Here is a 15,963-nt window from a genome sequence, read left to right on the forward strand (position 1 = left end):
TACTTAAAAAATGAACCTTATTACAAAGTAATCTTAAACATTTGTTAGACATTTCTAGTCTATGTTTATAGGGTGCTTTCAAGGAGCAGGATATAATAGGCAGCTCGGTCAGTGCCCTTTTTCTTGCATAGGCAAACAGGACATATGCTTAGGGCCTAACAAGTGCGCTTATCTTTCTGATCTTGTTGAATTCTTGAATCAACAGGGCATTGTTTTTATGCCCTGTACTGATAGTTATCCATCTATCTTCAAAAACGGAATGCCCCATGCTAGTATTTCCCAAAGCAGGCAAAGTTCTCCCTCATCAGGGAGGGGTACTGAAAAATGAAATGGATCGGGATTGGCAGAAGTTATACAATCCTGTGTGTGGACTTGGGGGGGGGGGTAGGGAACTGAGAATATTTGTTTATGGGAGAGACAGCAATCAAAAATAAGTTTGAAAGGCCCTGCTTGAGCCCAAATGGAGGTTGGTTGGCCATCAAATAGAAGTGGTTGTGCAGATGAAGGTATAAAATAACAATTTACATAGATATATTTCATCGTATCAAGCAGAGAGAAGAGTAGACTGACATTTTATATATTTTACTTTTTTTAGCTTTTTATAAAGCAGGACGTCAAGATGAAGCATTCAGAGTACTGGAAGAGCTGACAAAAAATGCTGTGAATGAGAAGAGGTTCAGTGATGCTGGCTACTATTACTTCCTTCTATCAATGCAATGTCTGGCCCTTGCTGGGAGTAAGGAAGCAGTTTTTGATATAACCTTATTATTATATTATTTGAAATTGCATGATCTTTACCAACTATTTGTAGTATAACAACAAAATCATATATGCATATCCTAGAATGAGAGAGTCCTAGAGAAAGAAGAGCAAACATTGGACTAGAATAGGGTTGGTGATTGAATTAATTTAACGTTCAACATTAAGAGCAACATTCGGGCCAAAATTAAAAGAATGCAATGACAAGCTTGCAATCCAGATCAACACCAGCGTATGATGATAGAGAAAATAACAAGTAAAGGTATGATGAATATGTGAAATCCGTCTTCTCAAAGGGGCCCATGGTTGGTTCCTATGTCTTGTAAAGGCATTTTTGGATCCATGAAATCAACAACAACTGGTTTCAGGGCTGATTAACAGAGAATTTAGATGATGAATGAGGGCAAATTTTGAGTTCTCTGCGCTTACTGTGTTTATCTGTCTTTCTGATACCAACAGCCGGTGTTGATTAGAATGCAAAAATGCAACAAATTTTTAAGTTTTCAAGAGCGTATGCAGTGATTGATTGCATTGCATATTACTGAGTGCCTCAATGTGACAGAGCTTCACCCCCCCCCCCCAGGGTGAATTCACCACTACTAAGAGACTTCATGCCAATGTTGGCATGCCTGTAAGTGAAAAAGGTTAAGCAATATGATTGATGTAAAATTTTGTATTTATTATCCAGATTTGATTATTTTATAATAATAATTGTTAGTTTCTTATAATGATGATATATATTTTATGATTCAAATTTCGCAAAGATAATTTCAAAAACATCAATATTTTTTCCAGATGATGAATCAGAGAATAGCCGTATGGTTAACAAGTTCTGGGACTTGCAGCATAAAGCAGAAATATATTATGTTTATCAAAATATTCAACGCTATTTAGTAAGTCCTATTATCTGGAATTATGTAAAAATCTATTAGAATCTTAATTCTAAGTCCTCACTAAAAACAAAGTATAAATTTCAAACTGTTTTAAAAGTTTAATGTAACATTTAACTTATTGTTTAACAATATCATTCATATCTGTATAATTGAAATGATAAGATTCAAAAACTCAGTTAAATCCTATATTCAGCCCTGAAACTCTCAAGTCAACCAAGTTTACCAATTTTCATCAGAAAAGGGCTGCTCATTGACTTGAAAATTTTATGCTGATAATATTCCCAAATTCAAGCACCATGATGTGTAATAGCAGAAAAAATGCAGTAAAATTCAAAATGTGTAATATAAAGCACTACAGATGAAAGCCTCTGTACTATGAGGATGGTAACCAACTATCTGCAAATTCAGTTTTCTGAACCACTGTAGCATATAATAAAGTTAAACACATGAACATTTTTATCAAAATAGTTGAAGCTTCATAATTCTTTCAAATCAAATTCTGTACTGGTTTGGGGGTGGGGGGAACAGTTTTTATACAGCCTGCTAGCCAGGAATTAACATTTCCTGGGATTTTCTCAATCTTGGGAAAGTGGGAATTACAGTGTTCAATCCCGAGATCTTAGAAATTTCCTGGGATTTGGTTGTCATAAATATATGGACAATTTAAATAAATTTAGATGCATTTAATGACAGATAAAGTATTAATGTTAAAAGTTATATATATATATATTAATATTTAAAGTTTATTAACTCTTGTCTGGGCTTGTAAATGCTAAAATAAGAGGCAAAAGGTTTATGAGATGTCTCATCAATTCCGCTTGAAAGGTTAAATGTATTGTATAATAGTTAGTAATTAATTAATTAAATAATTTATCTATTGATAGAATTAATTTTATTCAAAATTTATTGATTTCAGCTTCTAAAATGCATGTTTCTAGTGATAAAAATTTCGTAGGCACGTTTAATTCAGTACAGAACTGTGATCTGGTCCAATCCTTCTTCTTCTGGGATCCTGGAAAATGAGTTTGAATTCTCGGTTGCATTTTAGGTGCAGGATCCTGGGAGATAAACTCTACTCCTGACTGAACCAATGGCCTATTGTGACTGTTGAATACTGTATTGTATATGGTTTCTGTTCCTTCTAATCTTAAACAATGTCTATTCTTTTTTAGTAAACTTTGACATTTATATTGAACTTACTATCATATAATATATCTTATATATGTGATTTTATCTGTAATAGATCTCACTCTAATACAGTGAAATAATATATAACAGCACCCTCTATAATGATTATTGTCCATACCACAATATTAATCTCTGATCCCTAAGCACTTAGTGTTAAGCACTCTGATCCCTAAGCATAGTGTTAATATATTCTGTCACACAATAACTCCTTTATAATACATTACTCCAGCCCTTGAGTATGGTTGTATAGGCATTTCACTGTGTATTGTATTTCATTGTCTTTTTTTTTAAACACCTAAACGTTTGTATATTAATACCTATCTTGATTGAATAATATATTGATAATTTTACATTGAAAAAGTCTCAATTTTCTCAAACATTTATTCGCCTGAAATCTAGGATGAACCTTTCACTCACCTTTATCCAGAAGCTCTATTCAATATGGCTCGATACCTTGTGCATCATACAGTAAATATAGAGTTGCCTGGAGTTTCCAAAGTGTATCCTTTTATAAGATTCTATGTCATTCTGGAAAATATATGTATTAAAATCTTTCTGATTGTACCATTGTCATATTGTAATGTAAGGTAAACTGAGGTAAGTGGAAATAGGCGGCACAAAATAATTATTTTTGTGGGGAAAAACTATGTATGATATTTTCCATCTTAAACCAATTATGAATAATGCAAAAATGAACAAAATCATTGGAGCAATTTTTATTGTTGTTAAAAAAACAAAAGTTGTTGTCAAGTTGTTAAAAAACAAACTTTCAAAACAAAAGTTTTCAGCTTCTTATGTTTTATACATCTTTCTAATCTCATTTGAAATGAGGGATTCCTCTTCCTTGGATCCTATCCATAAGCTGTTGCTGTCGCATGCAATGGAAATCCGTCAGTTCATCTGTGGTCAACTCTTTTCCATGCTCCTCTGCTAATTCTTGAATGTCGTTCTTGTTCACTTACAGTCCCATAGTCTTTTTCAAGGCCACAGTCTCTTTGACAACTGGTGGCTCCTGTTCATGAGCTAGCCCAGTGTTTCCCAAAGTGGGCAATATCACCCCCTGGGGGCGATGGAATTGTCCGGGGGGGGGGGTGATAGAAGCTATGGGTATAATAACATAGGATCTTATGGGTAAGCTTGAGTTGGGGGGGGGGCGATGAGAGAAAAATGTTTCTCAAGAAAGGAGCAATGGAACAAAAAGTTTAAAAAACTATGAGCTAGCCCCTCAAAGTCATGTTCAATACTACTACCACGGCTACTCCCACACCTTGCTTATGCTTTTTGATGGTTTCCTTAAGTTCCAGAGTAATTATCTTCCTGCACTTCATTTTTTGAGTGAGGCATGCTGACTGGAGACCATAGAGAAGAATAGTACCCACAACTCCAAAGTATACATGTGGGGAAAAAAATGAATAACCATCAGCTCAGTTGTGATCATGTGAAACTAAATAAGCAAAGTACAAAATTTTTGCTCGTAATGCAAATCATCACTCTTATATCAAATCAAAATTTGTTCAAACTTTTTGCTTGCTAACCGAAGTTTCACTGTAGAATATCAAATATGAGTTAATAATGAAATTAATTGTACTTAACATCAGTTTCAGAGCTATATACTATGCTCTTGCTAAACAGAGCTCAAGCATGAAAGCCTACAAATTGGCACGATATGCTTATAATAAGCTGGAAAATTTGAAAATACCATCAAAACTTCAGGAGCCAGTTGATCTTGGTACCATATCTTTGAGATCTAAACCATTTAGTGATGCTGAGGTGAGATAAATATGATGTTTAATGGCTTTTATCCTTCTCTCAAAACAAAAGTTAAGCATTTCAGATGTAAGATCACGATACATTAAAATTTTTCCTGTAATGACAAACAGGGCCGTAACTAGGATTTTTGCTGGCCCCCCACAACTTTAAAATTCAAAAATTTCATAATGGTGTTCTTTGTTCTCACCTAAAACTGCTGCCCCCATAAATTTTGTTAGATTGGAAAGTTGCCCCCCCCCCCACACCCTCTAGTTCCGGCCCTGATGACGTAAGTAAATGCCATTAAAATATATAGAAAAAGTTATGCTAACAATAAAAAAAACTCATTTTATTTTCATATTCCAAAATAGGATCTCTTGCCTTTGTGCTATCGGTGTTCCACTACAAATCCTTTATTAAATAAACTTGGGAATGTGTGTGTTAATTGCAAACAACCGTTTGTGAATTCTTTCGTATCACTTGGTAAGTATATCCCATTTTTTATCTAGTATGAAGAAATGCTACTGTACTATTTTATCGCACACTAACTTGGGTCATATATCACGATACAGCAATTTCCAACTAGCAGAGTTGGGTGGGAAATGAAAGCTGTAACAAATTCATCAACACATTCTGCCTGGAATTCCTTGGTCATTCTATTATGAAAATTTACAAACAAACAACAAACTAGAAAATAATATTAAGTTAAGGTTCTTCCGTAAGACAAAAAGTTATCACTCACTGACCTTCACACCATTGTTTTTAAGCAAGCCTTGACGAGATGACTCCGTCGGCAGATGCTCCAATCTATTTCATCTGGTTATCAGAAGATCCTGTGACAAACATGTCTCACGAATGAATGTAATTTAGTAAAACATAAAATAAATATAAATAAAAGAACCAACAGGTCCTCATGGGTTAGTTGTTACATACGGAAGAGAGGGAAATTCCCACAGCAACACCTAGCTTTATAGGCTTAGTTACAGAACTACCACCTCATTTGCGTATCTCGCTGCAGTTGTTGAGCAGGTTGAACATTGTCAGAACACTCATGCGTGAGTGTGTTGCTGGCTGTTACGCTTGACAGCTTATCTCTAAACTTTCACTATTTCAGACTACTTTATTAGTAAATACACCTGTAGGCTGAACTTTATTCAGCACAGACCACAGGCCTGTAAATGGCTTCGCCACCTGCCTGAACTTTGTTTGGGCTCAAGCGTTGCACAGCTCCTGAAAATATAGACTGTTTTCACCGCAACCGGAATCCATCTGGTGATTGGTGGTGATATAAATGAATCACATTTAACCTGTGCAATGGTTTAAAAAATTAAATTTCATTAAAATGAAAAATAAATTTAAGATCACACATACATTAAAAAACGAAGATGGTAATGAGGAAAAAAACCTCAGCCTAGTTTGAGGGAATCGAACCCCCAACTTTCGCAATTCTTGTCTCACGCTTTAACCGCTGTATCAATTGCAGATGTCAAACCTTTGTAGAATTAAGTGTATCTATGATTAAACGTCGCCAGGAAATATGTTGGTGGCAACCAACAGTCACCAGAAAAGCTTACGGCAATCACGCACATGTGCATTCTGACAATGTTTAACCTGCTCAACACCGCAGTGAGACGCTTTAGGAAATAACAATTTGTTACAAGGCACCATCTATTGGTGGTCACCCTAGGCTCGGTAGGTAAAAATTTGTTTCTGATGTTCGTTGCCCTGATTCAAACCCATGGACTTTGACAGTAACCTTCAGACTTGTTATAAAAGGTTAATCCTTATAGATGGAATATATTAACACTTTGAAAAGTGCTGAAGTCATGGGATACCTCTTAATATTAAGTGGGACCTCCTTTGAATTAAATCTAAATTTTTTCCTATTTTTCCTTTGAAAATTAGAAGCAATTTCCGCTGAATTTGTTTTAGCTTTTCTCTCCAAAGCAGGGTTGGGTTTGTGACATGACAAGTGTCAAAACCTAATTTTAAACTGTCAAAAACTGTTGAAAATTTTCAAAAACCTAAATGAATGCTTTTTGGTAATGTTTTAAACACAATACGTATATAACATGATGAAAAACTTACTTTTTTGCATATTACAAAATTTTATTTTTAAACATTAATTTATTACAATAATTATACAAAATATTAATTATAATTTGCAATTTAAAATTTTTCAACATAAGAGTCTAGAACATATAAAATATAATTTTATGGTTTATTTATCTAAGCTACTCATTACCTGTGTTCAATTTGCTAAGTGGAATAGAACTGCTTATTCAAAATATGTATGATAGGGCATCAGGGTTAGGTTTTTGACTTCAGAAACTAAATCAGTATTAAAAAAATCAAAAACTTATTGTCATTGTTGTCAAATAGTTTTTGTAACCTGATAGGTATGCTAAATAACAAAACACTTTATGTAGATTAAAGGGTTGTATATTCGGAATTATAATTACTGAGAAAAATATCTAAAAATTTCTTAGCTCAGGGTGTATAAATTCACAGAGTTTTAAAGAGTATTTTCAACCAAAGCATAGCTGACAGGACTTGATACCCAAAGCATTTGTTTTTCACTTTTAAATACAGCTTCAATTGGAAAACCATTGCATTATAAATGATAGTAAATTTATCATATCATAGTGCAAAAGTAAGAATAACTAAGTTTGTGACTAAGGATAAGTTACAGGAGTTTCTTAAGCATCATATACGAGTACAAGCTAGCATTGCCAAATTAAATGACATTTTAGTCTCACAATTTAGCATTTTGATCGCTAGATATATTTCAATGTTATGCTTAATAAAAGTATCATTTTAAGTATCAGTGATTATCTAGATAATTTAATAATAACAGAAATCAACATTACACATATGATGTAATAAGCTTTTTTAAAAACTTATCTGTTGTAAAAAGAGTACAGCAGATGGTTTATATCGATGCACATATATAAGCAGTTGAAGAAATTTTGGAAGGTCAAGAATCGTCTTGAATCAGAGAATGTCAAATCATTCCATAGTTTTTCCTTCAGCATGTATGCTATGCTTTATTCAAATTGTATATTCTATAAGAAAAAAAAACATATATATTGTCCAAAATAATTCTGTAGGGAGTAGAAAATTATTCACAATCATATTAAGTATTTATTCTTTGTATAACAATCACTTTAAAAATAGTTTGAACTGTCAAAAACTGTTGTGCATCAAAAACCTGCCAACCCTCCTCTAAAGTCTTTGAAATCGGTTGAATTTTCTGTATTCTTCTGAAGGCAAGAGATATTCGGGGGGGGGGGATGAACACAGACCTGAGGGAAAGAAAAAAATCTTTTTACCCATATTTAGAGTTAATGTGCTTGCTCAGATTCTTTATACAATTGAAAGTTTTTTTTAAAGATAAAAAAAACACTACTATACTACTTACTATATATATCAGACACTGGTGATCAACATGGCAGTATATGTAATAATAAAATGAAGCACTAGATGTTTAAGTTTTTTGGAGCATATTTGTTTTACATTTCTTCATAAAAATAGCAAAACTCTTTTTTTTAAGAAGAACAAACTTTAGATATATAAGTGAGTCGTACAATTTTCTTGAACATTGCTGTATACATAAAAGCAGCCATCTTAAATCTGTTACTTGTACTTATGATAAATTTTCTTAGAGAAAAAAAGGTCTTGATTGCCCCCCCCCCCCAACTGAACAATCTCATTAAAGTTTCAGTCAATAATTCACATTCAGTTGGCCTGCATTTAGAGTTGCTGTATAGGTGTTCTTTTTCTGATGATGGGTTTGAATTATGCTCAACTGGCAAAACATTCAAAGACTCTTGACCTACAGCAAAAAAAAGAAGATAATTATGATTTCTATTCTTATTTTTACCTATTTGTTACAGATGTTTTACCAGTTATAGAGTTTTATTTAGAAGATGATATTAGTCACACAGAAGCATTATCTTTATTGCAAAGTGAACCTCCACCTATTTCATCATCAAAGTATGAAGAAGAGCATACTGATGGTAAAACTATTTATATAATTTTAATTATAAAATTATTTTATTATGAATGAATATTTCTGTCTGTATTATATAGTTTATTTCATTCTGCATAATGGTTTTTATCTTTATGAGAAGGACAATTAAACATGTGTTCAGAAATGAAAGTAAATCGAAATTGTTACAAAATTCCTATGTATAAAAATGTTAAAATTTCAATCTGACAATTTATTTAGGTTACCAAGCTTTACGATTTGATGATTCAGAGACTTCAGAAGTAGATCCTTTCACTTCCAGACTGATGAGCTATGAAGTGAGTATTTTCTTTTCTTTTTTCCATTAATTCATAGGCTGCTGATAATGTAAGTATGGTTACTTTGCATATTTTAGCTCTATATAAGGAATGTGTGTATTTTTCCTACCACAGTTTCTCTGTTTTCCCTTTTTATTTCTTCCCCCTTTTTTGTTTCAACATGTGCTTATGACAACACCATATCTAAAAATTTTGTTTTAGTCCATATATATTCATTATTTTTCTACAATTGTAGGATGACAGTTTAAATTTTGCACCGGTAACTGTAAATAGACAGATTCTACGATCCATGAATTTTTCAGAAGTAATTATTTGCAAATGGCCTGCACCACTGCAATATCAATATTTCAAAAACCTAATGCCTGATGTATCTATACGGAAGTGTGAGTCCTGTTTCAAGGTAGGTTTCATTATTCTAAAAAAACTGAATAGATTTATTACATGCATAAATATTTATATAGACTTCATGTTAAAAAAGTTCATGCTAAAAATGATTTTTTTTCCACATTTTCTAGCGAATTTTATTATAATTTCCAAATATATCTGATCACTTTATGACATTTTCCAACATTTTTAGCTCTTCCATGGAGATGATTTTGAGCTTCAGCTGTTGAAGAAAGGCCACTGTCCTTTTTGTCGACATAATCCAGAATTAGAGAAAGACTTGGAAAATAGCTAACAGTCAAGACATTGCGCATGATAATTATTTTATTATCCTGTGAAAAAATGTGGATAAAATAACATTATCCTCTCCAAGCTCATATTACATTTTGTATAAAGATATATCATGTGTAAATATATAAATAAATGCTCATTTTTTAAGAGAAATGAAATTACTGATATTTCTTAGTTCCCCCATCTGACTAGTTTTAGTTCTAGTCTGGCTCTATTAAAATTATAAGGGCTTTTTCTTCTTGAATATATGTTGGGTTATTTTTTCACTTATAAACATTTACAATAATTCCAGACAACAAGTATTAATTTTAATTTTTTCTCTCATAAAAACATATTTATGGTGAACTTATAGATTTTTAAATCAAAATTTTGAGAAAGACCCAAATCATTCAAGAGTAATTTTGATTTGTGCTGTAATTTTCATAGATAACTCAAACAAAGTCTACAAAGAAAAAAAAAGGAGACACATACCATTTCTTTGATGCATGTACAGTACCCACAACTTTTAACCGAACGATGGCGATATCTTGAGTTGTATTTGTTATAAAGAAAAAGAAAGGTAGCATTCTTCTTCGTTTAAGATCTTCAATAAGTGTACTAAGTTAATTTTTTCTTAAGGGGCCATCTAGATGCTGAAACAAGATCCAACTTTTGAAAGTTCAATGGTAACTCAATTTTTTTCCTTCCATATTTGGATTTAGAATCTCAAAAAATGCAGAAATACCAAATTTCATCAATTTCGAACAAACAGTTAGTGAAATATAAATTATTGAAAAACGAGTGATGTAATGTTAAACAGAAACATCTTGTTTTTGAGCATAATTGGTGAAATAATATAGGTATCTCATTAATTTTTATTTTAAATGATAGATTCTAACGGGCCAAACATAATTTTGTTAATCATTTTGAATTTGGCATTTTTTAAAATATGAGTTATGAATTATTAAAACCTATTTTGAAAATTTGTGAAAAAATAGGAGCATATATTAATTTTTACTTCATTCGAATCGGCATAGTCCAAAACCCAACAGAATTAATTTTCATTCCAATCTGACCTCTATTTCGCGAGATATGAGCGATTATATGAAAATGACCACTTTTAGGGACCATATACTAGATATAAATTTGAAACTCATTGAAAAATTTCTCATGAGAATTTATGTGATAATGTTTAAATGTGAAGCTCATAACTTCACTGAAATGGGTAATGTTTTAAGTATACGGTGATACGATAAATAAGTCTCTCACATCCATCCAGTTTTTTTTTCAAACATTTTTTTTTTTCTTTTTAAAAATTTGAGTAAACAAATAAACAACAAAATTTTGAAATTTTTCAATATTTTAGAAATTTGTTTCATTCCTTAGACAATATTCATGAGCTGAAATGGTAAATATAATAACGTGCAAAGAATTCACAAATTAATACCATACAATTAGATTGATGTTAATATTTATGGAGATAATAATCAATAAATAACGGTTCTCCCAATAGCGTAAATCATCCTAGTGTACGCCAAGTTTAGGGTAGTGGCTATTGGTGGAATCGTCTCTGCTAAAACCACGGCATTTCGTTTCATCTGTATTTTTTTAGCATTAAAAATTGAGGAATTGCAAATGAAACAAAATTATAATATAAAATAGTGCAATGTTCAACGGAAAATTCTTATATTTTTTTCTGAATTGATGAAATTGCGTCACAAACAATGGCTTTTTGACACATCGTTTGAAATAATTATGGTATAAATATTCGTTCAATCTCGGATATAAAGTCACTAAAATGAAGAGTAATAAAAAAAAAGTTTGTTTTTCACCTCCATAAAATAGAAACTATTTATTTTTTAGCAGCACTAAATCCAAGCACTCGCGTAGCGTATGCAGTATTTATCGTTCGAAACTTATTTGGTGTGTGTGTTTTTCTCCCTGCAATCCACCTTGAGAAATTCAGTTTCTCAATGTTGAGAACGTCCCCAACCATAATTTTTGGTGGAAACTACTTCATTCTACAACTTTTAGAACGCAAGATATCTCCATCGTTCGGTTAAAAGTTGTGGGTGCTGTACATCAAATTATACATACTTTAAATGTGACCCTCAAAAATGTGAAGAAATTGGGTAAATCAGGAATTTTTAAATATATGCTACATTTTCTTGCATTTCTTGACTTTCACGGGTCCTGTGTCCCCTTAACAATCACCCCTCTTATACGGTCAAATAATAATCAAGGTTTATTTCAAAATCTACAATAAGAACCCCCTTTTTTAATGTATAAATATTTTTGTACAGCTGGTGTCCGTAAAAGAGGGGTTTTATTGTATTTCGGGGGGGGGGGGGTAGTGGACATCAGAAAAGACATACATTATAAAGAATATATAGGAATGCTGAAAATATCTACACACAAAGAAAATTTTGAAATTAACGAAACAAGTAATTCCTGAACTAATTAAAATTCAGAATTAATAAAAAAAAGTCAGAATGGATAGAAATAAATATAAATTAAAAAATGAGAAAAAAATCATTCCAGAATTAAGGAAATTGGGAATTTGATGAAAATTCAAAATTAATAAAAAAAAATTAATTCTATAAAATTTATAAATTTAATATTCGTTCAGAATTAATAAAAATTTCAGGAGAAATAATTGAAATATGAGATAAATAATTCCAAAATTAATAAAAATTCATAATTGACGAAAATTGTTCCAGAATTTATGAAAATTTCGGATGTATAAAAAAAATTAATTCAGAATTCAGGACCGTAACAAGGGCTTTGAGCTCCAGAAAAAAATTTACACTTATTTTGCTAATCCTCTTTGCTCCAGAGGTACACATGTGTACCTTTTAACTCAAACGATCCAAGTAAAAATACGACCCATATTAATTAATTGTTTTTAAAAGGCATTTGGACAGAATAAACACAAATCAATAAAAAAAACCTTTTTTTAATAGTCAGTTCAATTGTGGAGAGGATACTTCTTAAAAATTTTCAGTTTCTTGTTTGAAATAATCTGCAAGAGAGACTCGCTTTCAAAATGTGTTTATTTTCAGGTGCTTTCGGTTCCCCCCCCCCCCACCCACTCCGCGCACACACACACACACACAGCCGCTACTGGGCCTATTCGAATCCAATTTGAGTCCGTAACTTTTTCAGAAGAGTGTATGTGTGTATAAGTTACTGCCAAAGCCCGAACTCAGCCAATGTTTGAATTTCGGGCTTTTACTGGGTTTTGGCCGACCCCATATATTGATCCCTAGGATTTGGAGTCATCGCTACGTTGGTGTATTTTTTTTGTGTGATAATTATGGCCATTTATAATTATGGTTAGCTATGGCAAACCGAACGATCAAAGGAATCGGAATATCGATGTATATACGTAGAAGCCGACCAAAAGCACGACCCTTTCGGGGGAAGGGCGCTTTAAGAAGGTATGCCCCTCTCAGAGAATTAGTGAAATCCTATAATAATTTTGGGGGACCTCTATTTTTGATTCAGGCACCGTTGGCTCATCCATTGAGATGCCATTACTTATGAATTGTTTCACAGACTCTGAGCGAAGGGAGACCATGAGCAGATGCTCTTTATTCCCCCCCCCCCCGTGACGATTTCAGCTCTAATTAGTAGTTATTACGTACCAGGTTTAGAAAATTTTTTTGGCGGTCTCGTATTTGAAATCTTTACTTCCCATATTTTTCCTCTATGAAATATAATAAACCTAAATGTAGAGCTCAAAAAAAAAAAAAAAAATACAAAGATTCGAGTTCGTGTAAGGACTGCTCGATTATTATCTGCATAAAATAGCTGACGGGATTTTATATTTTAATAGTAATAAATTTTCTCGTGCAAAATCTTAAATTTCCTTTCCCGTATAATCTTAAATATATTCAGAATACAGTGAAACTCGTTTACAATGACATCAAGTTATCTACATCCGCAATTTTAGTGAAGATTGGGAATTAAAATAAGCTTCAAAAAATTTATGAAAAGTCGGGAAAAATACGAGAATGCTCCTTGCACGGGTCATACTAATAAGCAAGTCAGTGTATCAATCATGTAATGAATCCTTTTTTTTTTTTAATTTCTCGTACTAATAAAACAACAGACAAACATTCTCTTAATGTGATGAGCTCTTAGTTCTTGGAAATTTTGAAAAAACGCCATAAAAATGAAAGAAAGCGAAGAAAAAGTGTCGTTATATCCGCTGCGTTCTCATCGACGTTATGAGCAAGGCTCACAAACACTGTTATCTATGGGAACCAGCCAGGATCTACAATTCAACGAATCGTTAAACAGAGTTGGACTGTACCCGAAAGTGTTTAAACTTTCAAGCTTATTCATAAAAGAATTTAAGGATTGAGCAGTCCATTACGAGTTCCGAGAAATCACGTTAAGTCAGTGGTTTTCAAATTTTCGGCTCCCTTACCTTAGCAATCATTTGCATTGATTACTCGTGGCTACCTTTTACCCCGATCATCATTTAACAGTGGCCTCTTTCGCCAGTGGTTTTACTTACACAGCTTATTTGGAAGAAAATTGTCCATGCGATAGACCATAGTCGTGCTCGGTTTGTAAGAAAGAAAGTAGCTTTTCTTAGCAATCGTTTACTAATGATCCTACTCAGTCATCATTTTCCAGCTGCCTGAATTATCTATCGTTTGATAGGAGTCTTGCTTACCCACCGGCTACAAGCTGCTTTTTTTTTGCCATCGTTTGGAAGTTGTCTAGCTTGCCCATCATTTACCAGCGGCGTTACTTAGTCATGCGATAACATGCAAATGATGACTACTATATAATAATAAGCACCGGAACCTGGGGGCTAAGACTGTTTAAGCCCCCTCCCCATAAATTTTATGAGTGGGCTGAGCCCCCCCCCCCTCCCAATAATTAGTGAATATAAAATGCATCACTTTTTCCCTCCTACATAAGGCATTGAGTCCCGTATATACGAGACTGCTGGCAACTTTCATCCTCTTCAGGTTTTCTTCATTTCGGTGCCTCTGACTATAATTCACCTGCAGTTTATCGTAATGAACTTTTACGAGCAGTCTCTTTGCCCTTGACGGTCATATACCCACAATGCTCTTATGACAGTTGTTAGCGAATACCACCTGCTCTTTAGATGTAGGTGGTATTCGCTAACATTAATGTAGCGAGTAGTAACATTAATGTAATCTAAAGAGCAGGTGGTATTCGCTAACACAGTTGTGAAAATGGCCGGGTAAAGTCTGATTTTTTTCTAGTAGAAATTTTCTACTAATCATAAATGTTGGAATACATCCTATATCTTCGGTTCCTGCGATGCCCCTGGGAGCCACGAGCACGACGCACACTTTGAGAACCACCCACTGATGTAAGTGCAGTAGTCTCGATAATCCGAGGTAAATGGAACCGAGACCACCTCGGATTATCCGAATTACAATGGAAAACGACTTTCAGAAGTGAGGGAGTCTTCCTATACTGATCTTATGGTAAATATAAGCTGTTAAAAATTCAGAAAATACAAGGCCTGTCACAGGGTTGGAGCCCCGTCAACCTTTGAATTATATTTTGTTTCTACCTACATGGTTCATTCCATTAGACCATGCGCATGTTAATTATGTAAGTTAACGTTAAAACATTGATAAAAGCTAATTGTTTTAAATTGTTTTCTCTGAACTACATGTTGGTTCTTAATTTCACTCTTCTTGTTTTTGATTCACCGGCTTAATTCCTTACAGATTATGGCTATCAAGACCATGGCCTCCTTAGGCTCCAGTGCGTGCGCGGTTGGGCTTCCATATAAGTTTTCATTTTTTATACTACAAATTTAAAATTGAAAAATTCTGGCCTGGGGCCCACCGAAAATCCCAGCTGAGGGACCAGGACCACTTTAGTCCCTGTCAAGTCCCACCCAAACCGAAATAATTCACATTCATAGGAAAAATGAAACAAAATTCCAGAAAACTTTTGTAGGAACAAAACATAAAAAAATACTGCCTGTTGCGTTATGCATTATGATGATAAATTACTCAATTCTGACACTGAAATTGTTGATGCCTTTCGAGAATATTTGCAAACTAACTTTATTCATGGTACTGTAAACAATAATCATGCCAGTAATGCCCAAGACTTCTTGAAAACTTCTGTCGATTCAGTAACTATTGATCAAGTATCCCACGATGAGATTATATGCTCCATAAAAAACTGAAAAACTCTGGTTCAACTGGTTTGGATTCATAGGTGAAGATACGGGAGGGGGTTGCTCCCCCCTTCCAGAATCAAAGGCGGAGCCGACTGATGTTACATATATGCGTATATACGAATTGATATCATCAGCGTGATGTCCCGCCAGCAATTATCATCCCCCCCGACTTTCAAGTCCATCTCCGTCTATGTTTGTATTGTATACCATTATACCACA

General features: G+C 33.4%; 1 protein-coding gene across 2 annotated transcripts in view; it reads left to right on the top strand.

Moving 5' to 3' along the window:
• Positions 1–9,722, top strand: part of Oseg1 (intraflagellar transport protein Oseg1) — a 34,053-nt gene extending 24,331 nt beyond the window's left edge. The window contains exons 19-27 of one of the 2 annotated variants that reach the window (XM_089238981.1): positions 596–736; positions 1,555–1,652; positions 3,240–3,340; positions 4,445–4,610; positions 4,961–5,072; positions 8,486–8,608; positions 8,821–8,897; positions 9,133–9,297; positions 9,475–9,722. In XM_089238981.1, the coding sequence (XP_089095107.1) occupies positions 596–736; positions 1,555–1,652; positions 3,240–3,340; positions 4,445–4,610; positions 4,961–5,072; positions 8,486–8,608; positions 8,821–8,897; positions 9,133–9,297; positions 9,475–9,576 (1,085 nt within the window). In that variant the 3' untranslated portion in view covers positions 9,577–9,722. The remainder of the gene's footprint in view (positions 1–595; positions 737–1,554; positions 1,653–3,239; positions 3,341–4,444; positions 4,611–4,960; positions 5,073–8,485; positions 8,609–8,820; positions 8,898–9,132; positions 9,298–9,474) is intronic. The other variant, XM_089238980.1, reaches the window with a different exon arrangement.
• The last annotated feature ends 6,241 nt before the right edge of the window (positions 9,723–15,963 follow it).

The sequence above is a fragment of the Pholcus phalangioides genome, unplaced genomic scaffold (genome assembly GCF_987345545.1).
Source record: "Pholcus phalangioides strain wild (caught in Gottingen) unplaced genomic scaffold, Ppha-v1.0 ptg000011l_1, whole genome shotgun sequence".
NCBI classification, from domain to species: domain Eukaryota; kingdom Metazoa; phylum Arthropoda; class Arachnida; order Araneae; family Pholcidae; genus Pholcus; species Pholcus phalangioides.